Source organism: Halyomorpha halys, unplaced genomic scaffold (genome assembly GCF_000696795.3).
Source record: "Halyomorpha halys isolate HHAL.00 unplaced genomic scaffold, Hhal_1.1 Scaffold32.1, whole genome shotgun sequence".
NCBI lineage: Eukaryota > Metazoa > Arthropoda > Insecta > Hemiptera > Pentatomidae > Halyomorpha > Halyomorpha halys.
The window spans coordinates 832,844-840,754 of NW_027104903.1; the positions used below are offsets into that span (position 1 = coordinate 832,844).

General features: G+C 29.2%; 1 protein-coding gene across 1 annotated transcript in view; it reads right to left on the bottom strand.

The window, feature by feature from the left end:
• The window catches only part of LOC106685311 (GATA-binding factor A), a gene marked incomplete in the record, with an annotated part of 152,997 nt that overhangs the window by 16,599 nt on the left and 128,487 nt on the right, over positions 1–7,911 (bottom strand). The window contains 1 exon segment of the mRNA XM_067045936.1: positions 5,551–5,715. Within this exon segment, the coding sequence (XP_066902037.1) occupies positions 5,551–5,715 (165 nt within the window).

Consider the following 7,911-nt stretch of genomic DNA (forward strand, 5'->3'; position numbering starts at 1 on the left):
TAAGTTTTCATTCAGAGCTCTATATCTTAAAAACTCACGACAACACTAGAAAATCTAAGAGGAACTTATTTAAGGAAGAGTAAATTTGCTGAAATATTAGCCCTAATAGAGCTATTTACGTCAGATAGTTCTCGAGATATAGCTTTTTAAAAAGCAAAATTTCTTAAAAACCTACTGAAAGATTAGTAGTTAGTTAATTTATTTTGAGAAATCTATATCTCAGAAACTATGTGACATATAGATGTCTATTAGCACTAAAATTAAAGCTAGTTAAATTTACTATAAAATAGTCAATTATGTTGATCTTTGTAGGAGTAGTAGTTTTTATGATATTTGACAAAATAAACACACAAAATGTTAATTTCTAGTTGTTCGTATAAAATGTTAGATTTTTGAAAAAATATATCTCTAGATCCATAAGACGCACATATGTCTGCTAACACTCAAGATAAAGGAAATTTAATTTTCTATAAAATAGTTTGTTTCAACTTATCGTCGTAGGGGTTGTAGTTTTTATGATATTCACATATGAATATAAATTTGGCAAATCAAAATTTCTCCGAACAACTATAAATTAATTTATATTAGCAAATTTCATGAAAACTATTACTCCTACGAAGATAAACATCATAAACTACTTTATAGCTCATTAAACTAGCTTTAATTTGAGTGTTAATAGACATCTGTAAGTCAAATGGTTTTTGAGATATAGATTTTTAAAAATAAATTCACTAACTACCGATCTTTCAGTACGTCCCACACAACATTTTTATGAAATGTTGCTTTTTAAAAAGCTATATCTCGAGAACCATTTAACGTAAAACTCTTTTAGGGCTGATATTTTAACAAATTTTCTTATCTTTAAATGACGATCTCTTAGGTTTTTTTTGTGTTGTTTCTACTTTTTAAGATATAGAGCTTCAAATGAAAAATGAATGTAGGCTTTAAAGCGGAGAAGGAATCCAAGTTAAAACTATAACAAGCATATTCTAGAGAGACGTTTTCATAGCTACCTGAAGCCGCTGGTTAATACTATTCCTAGAATATTCGTTACTTGTTTTTACTTGTTGGATGGAATTCGAATCTTCATTATAAATATTTCAAAAATAATAAAATTATATTGAAAAAAAATACATCCTATGAGAAATTAATTACAAGCATTAAATTAAATTTAAAGCATTATAACAAAGTTAGTAAAACTTACAGAAATACCTTTAAACTCGCAAGTTGAGAAGAAACCCCGGACATTATAAATATATTTTGTGTATTATAAAATTAGTGTCATTTCAATGTATTTTCCATAATTCAAATTGTTTAGATTTGGTGGAATTGCACGAAAATCTGGTCTCTTGTTATAAGGTGCGAACTGTTGCACTAAATAAAATTGAAAAAAATATTTTTGATTTTCTTCGTTGAGAAACAGCCCGTTTTTACAGATGGGAACCTGATTTTTTTTCCAGTGACTAATGAAGGGCAGTATGTTAAGCATTAAAGTAGGTCTCAACTTTTTTCATCAACAGTTGTTTGCAAAGAAGTCTCTATCTGCTGTCACTTAATGTGAACATGTGGAAAATCTAAATACGACCTATCTAACTCCTAAATAGATGGTAAAAAAATAAAAAATATTGAAACTTCCTTTATACAACTACACACTTCTAACGAATTGAAGAAAATAATCATGTTTATTAAGAGATTTAAATTCATATTATTAGTAATAAAACGAAAATATTTATATCCTAGGAAAATAAAAAAGTATGTAAAAAATATTTCTAAAAAATTAAGATTAGAACATTTATTTACTAAAAAGAATGATATGACGCTTAATTTGGAAGTGTATTATTACACATTGTCTAAATAATCTTCTCACAAACACAAAAAAAAAAATAATAACAGCGGTATATGTAAAGTATAAATATATACGCAAATTAAAATGATTCATAATTTTCTCACAGAGAGCTAAGTCAAAAATGTTTTATTGAAAGTAGGTTTTATTCGAGTAAAGTTTATTTTTTTACAAGGAAGTTCCTAACATTTATTTAAGTTTTATTATTTCTTTATTGCTAAATCAGTCTGTGTGGACCTTATATGTTTAATACAACAATGAGATTATCTTTTAACAATTGATTATGCGAAGGTTTAGTCTCGTACAAAAGACACTTACTATTTACATTGTTCAATCATGTACAATTATTGGTTAGGAAGCGGAATAGTTCAGTGGTAAGGCACTGTGCTTTTAACTCCAAGGAAGGACCTTTATTAAGGAGAAACTTTAGCGGCCGAGCGTGATGCTGACCAAATCACATCCTTGCACAACCGTTGATCTAGTAACAGTACTTCCTTACAAAGTACTGAACCCCTGACCAGCTATGAGTTTTAGCTGTACAGATTTATTTATTTAATGATTAGGTTAATTTTAAAATACTAAAATAAATTATTTAAAAAATAATAATCTAATTGAAGAACAGGAGAAAAAATAATTAACAAGCAGAAACAATATAATAAAATCGTAATAATTAAAATAAATAAATACAGTGCTTAAAGCAGAATATCTTTCATTATATTAGTCTTCCAGTAATCGTTGGATTTCCTACGTTCTGGGCCACTGTACCTTTAACTGGGATTGGAATTTTATAAAATGTTTTTTGACGAAGTCATATTTATATAGTTATTCGTTTCATTAGGATTTTTTTGGATTTGAAGTGTTCTCCAATATTCTCTATATTGCAATATTTATCTTATTAATCTTAAGAACTTAAATTTTAAACGCTTTTGCTTAGTTTCATTGCTACTAAACCTATTTTTTGCTCTCCTCCAATTGCCCAATCAAGCTGATACTTGGTACTTATAAGCAAACTCTATGACGATGCGAAATTATGGTAACATTGAATGATTTCTTTACCCCACTGTGTCCCGTGATCTCTAGGAACTCCTTTTATTGATCTAGTAAATAATTTTAATTTTTTTAAAAGCGATGTTACCATTCAAATGTTAAATAAATTAATGTAATCATACTCTTTCTAACTAGTATGTTGTTTATTTATAATTAATTGTTTTTATTTGAGGGACTACAATTTCCTGAGTGCATGTGCTCGGGAGCCTCGACATAGAGATGGTTTGATAATGAATCAGATCTGTAGAAACAATTGGCTGGATTTTAGGGATTTTGGTACAATGCTTCTTAATATGTTAGTTGATATTTCGAAAGTTTTTTTTTACCATATTATTGTATTTGTTTGCTCAACAGAATATACCTTTGACTTTTCTTGTAATATTATAATCCACTATAATATTATTACAGTTATTTTATTCAGTTTAATTCACGATGTCTATAATAATAGAATCGTTTTTCTAAATTATTCATTTTGTAAGCTGCTTATCGTGCTATTTAATGTGGTTTAAACATCAAAAATGGTGTTTCCCATGAGCCAATCAATGTTTATAGAGACATACATTGCTTCCTTGATTTATATTACGTGTCAATGCTTATGTTAAGAATGTTGGGAAAATGTTAATGCATTGTATCGTATTTAAGTACGAAGCCGGTTTTATTATCCAAATTAAGTCCGATCTAAAAGCACTCGCTTTGTTTTTTAAGTGCCGTCCTTGTTGAATATTAATGATGAGAAAAGGATATGAGGATTTTGAAATCTAGGATATGGCTTTGGATGGATGATATGTATGTCGGAGAGGCGAGGTGAAAGATATGAAAAAAACCAAGAGATATCTAAAGATTGTAACTAGCCGTACGATAGTTAATTTTATCACCATGTTTGGTTTAATGTAATAGTTTAACATGGTGCAATTTTAAAGTAGTTGAAAGGAGAAAGGATGGTCTTTTAAAACATTTTATCTGATCCATTAGATTACATTTCTGGTTGAGTGTGCTTTAAGAGCCTAGAGAATCAAGAGGGAGAGTGCCAGAGTAATCTTAAACGAGGGTAAAAAAAAAAATTGTGCATCCTATTAAATCAGGATAATTATACCTCTAATTATAATTATTATATCCTGTTAAACAGGATTAACTTTTGGTCAATTTTGTAAAACAGATTTACTGTATTTTTGGTATTTTCAAACTTAATATTTCGCTGTTACTAACTCCCAAGACGGTATTTATCACATAAGGAAAACCATGCATTTTTGTACCAATATAAACCTTTAATAAACTTAAACTAGAGGAAATTCTTATTATTTATGCACTGTATAATTTTTTTTAATAGGGAACCGGGCTCTCAGTGAGTATGGCCCATGTTACTGTCTTCAGGGTTCGGACTCGGCTGTTCTAGATAATTAGTAACTGTAGCTGTGAGTCAACACTGTGGCGTAGAGAGCCCTTCTAGTCCCTACCCAGCCCCTATAAAGTGGGTTCCATTAATTGGGGAAAAAATTGGCGGTTAATCTCGAACAAATCACCTTCTACCACAACCGTCATTCTAGAAACTGTTCTACCTTTCAATGTACGGACTAAATTCTTGACTCTCCAAGGGTCTTACCAATTTTTTTCCACAAAAAAGTTCCATTTGTATTTAAGAACAAAAATGTTTTACGAGTAATATTAATCATATACCTTACAAATATATTAAATGAGTAAGTATTCCAAAATTTCGGAAATAGTCGGATTTCACAAGGTTTCGGATCACTAAAATGCTCTTAGATGTAGATGCTCATTTTGTTAGAGAGATGCTTTATAGCTCATTTTAAAGCATATTTACTGTATCAATGTAAATTCGGCTATTGCCGCAGTTTCGAAATGTAAATATTTAAAATAAATACTCATGTAAAAAAATATATATGCTTGTCTGGACATGAAATGCTCCTTTCATGATTGCAATTTGATGCCCAAATATGATTTAATTGTATGGAAATATGAAGAAAATCGTCAGTTATTTAAAATCTGCAAAACTCGGTCGCAATTCCTTATACATTTTTAAAAAGTCTGAAATTTTAATGGAAGTTTTTTTTAGTTATAGTTGAAAATAAGATGATGCCCTGGACAAATGGTTAATGGTTGCTAAGGGTTACCCTTCTCACCACCGTTTTTCAATTTCAGGCGCTTTTTAAATATTTAACTATCATAAAGTCTGCTGTTCCCGTTTTAAGAAAATATTTTAAAAAGTGATATAGTACCATCGCTCCCTGGGGGACCATGTACTTCCCGTTCCAATAATCCACTGGTGTTGGCTTATTACCTATAGTGTACCCTGCAACTAACGTTATAATGTCATAAGGCAATATTTCAATTGTATATATATATACCATCCTTGTAATATGTATGTATTATACGAATAAATAAATAAAGGAAGTTAAAAAAAAATGGGGGACCATATAATACATTTACATGTATAATCCTTGGACAACTATCAACTCATCAAAATAAATTTTATGGTGTATCTTCCATAGTTTCATCCTAAACAAAACAAGATTTATTTGATAATGAAATATATAGTTAACTTGAAATGTTTAAACTCATTTTTATTTCTAAGGATATGTTTTACAAAAATAAATCTTTTACATCTACTATTACCTGTTACTATTATTTATAATGTGACTTACCATAATGGGAACGATAGTGGTGGTCGTAGGATCGCCACATGACGGCAGGGTAGAAGGTGTTAGCGGGGGTCGAGAGCTGGTGCTGGTGCTGATGTCCTTGGTAGTCCTGCCAGCCCCGGGGCGGGACGTACACTGGCCCTCCGCCTCCGCCTCCTGTGTACATGTCTGCAAGGGAGAGGTCATTCATCTTTAGTCTTTGTTCATTCATAATAATAACAATAACATATATCAAGAAATGGGCATTTCTATAAATAAATATAGCACAGTAAATGTCTTTAAGAAATTAAGAGTATGCTCATAAAAAAATTACTCACTCCATCTTGCATTTAATACAAGAAGCCTTAACAATAGTGTACGAAGCATTGTTTGAATCAATATTAAGATATGGGATCCAGTACAATAGTGCCATAGTAATTCATTATAACTCGGAAATCTACAGCATCGGACTTTGAAAACGATAAGTTAGTAAAATATAATTTTAATATTCTCTTTTATTTATTAATTATTTTCTCTACTTATTACCAGGAGGGAAACTAGCAAATTTTATGAAACTGTAGCTGTACTGGTTTTTAAACAAATAGTGAATTATACTGACCCACAGAATCTTCGAGACGCCCAAGAAGTGAATAAATGTATATAATAAAAACATTATAGTCTTATTCTAAGTTATTGATCTTCATGCATTATAATTTTTTTAAACAGTATAAGTCATATAATGAAACACATTATAAAACATTAATTCTTGCTGTCTTGTATTGTATAAAATACATTTAACCGGCAACGTTTAAGCCATTTCAGAAGTAAAAAAAAAGTTAAGTCACAGATACATATTTTCTTTCTGTTTACTAAAATCTTGATTCATTATTAAAGTTATATGTTCTACTGGATGAGTTTCATTGATATAATTAGATTTAGTGAATGAAAAGTACTCTTCCTTATTTATTTATTTTTTATATTTTATTTCATTACATCTAATAACGACATTTCGAGGCTGTCACCCCATCATCAAGTATCTGATTAAATATATCGTTTAATATCATATTTGATGGTATGATTCCTCCTTGAGGAAGGTATAATCGAGTTTAGAACACCCTATTTATTTTATTTTATTTTAATCTTTGTATGAGAGTTGAGCTTTGGGGCTCCACTAAACCTTTGAATTCCTCTCGTATCCAATCCTCACAATCCAAAATCCTTCGTAAAATCCTCAATGCTCCTTAGTTTGTTACAAATAAAACCATCTATAAAGGCCTAAACGTTCCTTATGTAACCGATGTAGCCCGAACCCGATATCATTTCTTCCATTATAAACTCTCTACTTCCATTTCTGGCACCTGAAAAGAAGGCCTCGTGACCTTATATTCTAAAAATGTTTTTAGAGTGCTACCAATGGGTAGTTTCTCTACATGCTGTATCATACTATTATGATCGATGTTACCTCAAATTTACTTGTTTTATTTTATATACAGTTATAAATAAATAAAAAATAAAATAATCTTTGTATGCATGTGTTAGAGTGTTTTTTAAAATCTTAATAGATTGAAATGGCCATGGACCATGTTAGGTTTCTGTATGTATATATTTTAAATGTTTATACTTTTAACTTAAATTTACTTTTATGTGTGTTGGAAAAAAGATAGATAAATTTAGAATTAAAATAATGGAAAAATTAAACAAATTTAAAGGACTATAAAAAGCTAAAAAAAAAAATTTAAATCTGTAAGCGGAGAAATAACAAATAATAAAAAGGAAAAAATAAATCATGTATAATTTTAGTACATAATACAAAAAATTTTATAATGTGAAAATTAAAAAAAAAATATGCTGTGACCACCCATTTATATTAATAGTATTAAAAAAAGTTGTGCTTCATTAGTCATAAGTATGTTCTGTATGAGACAACACCATTGTGTTGGGCACGACATGTTTAATAAAGTTTTTTTTGTCTCCCTATGTTTTTAATTATTAATGTTTTATATAATCAAAATGTTTATTGTCAACATTTTAAGACTAATAAAGAGAACATAAAATGTAATACTAAAAGCCATATTTAATCAGATAACTGATGAGTGAGTGAGTGACAGTCCCAAAACGCTGTTCTTAGATGTAATGGAATAAAAAAAAAAATTTAATAAAGAAGAGTAATTTTCATTCACTATATCTGATTACAGTGTTTCATTATATTTATTTGCGTTTTCCTTTCAAACTAACGTAACAGGCCCACGTCATATTGATAATACAATCAACTTATGATATAATTTTATCATTTTACTATATAATTATAGAACTATTTCTATTCCAGTCTTTTAATTGAAGTTTTATTTTTACGTTTATATTTCGGAAAAATATTTCACTCAAGTT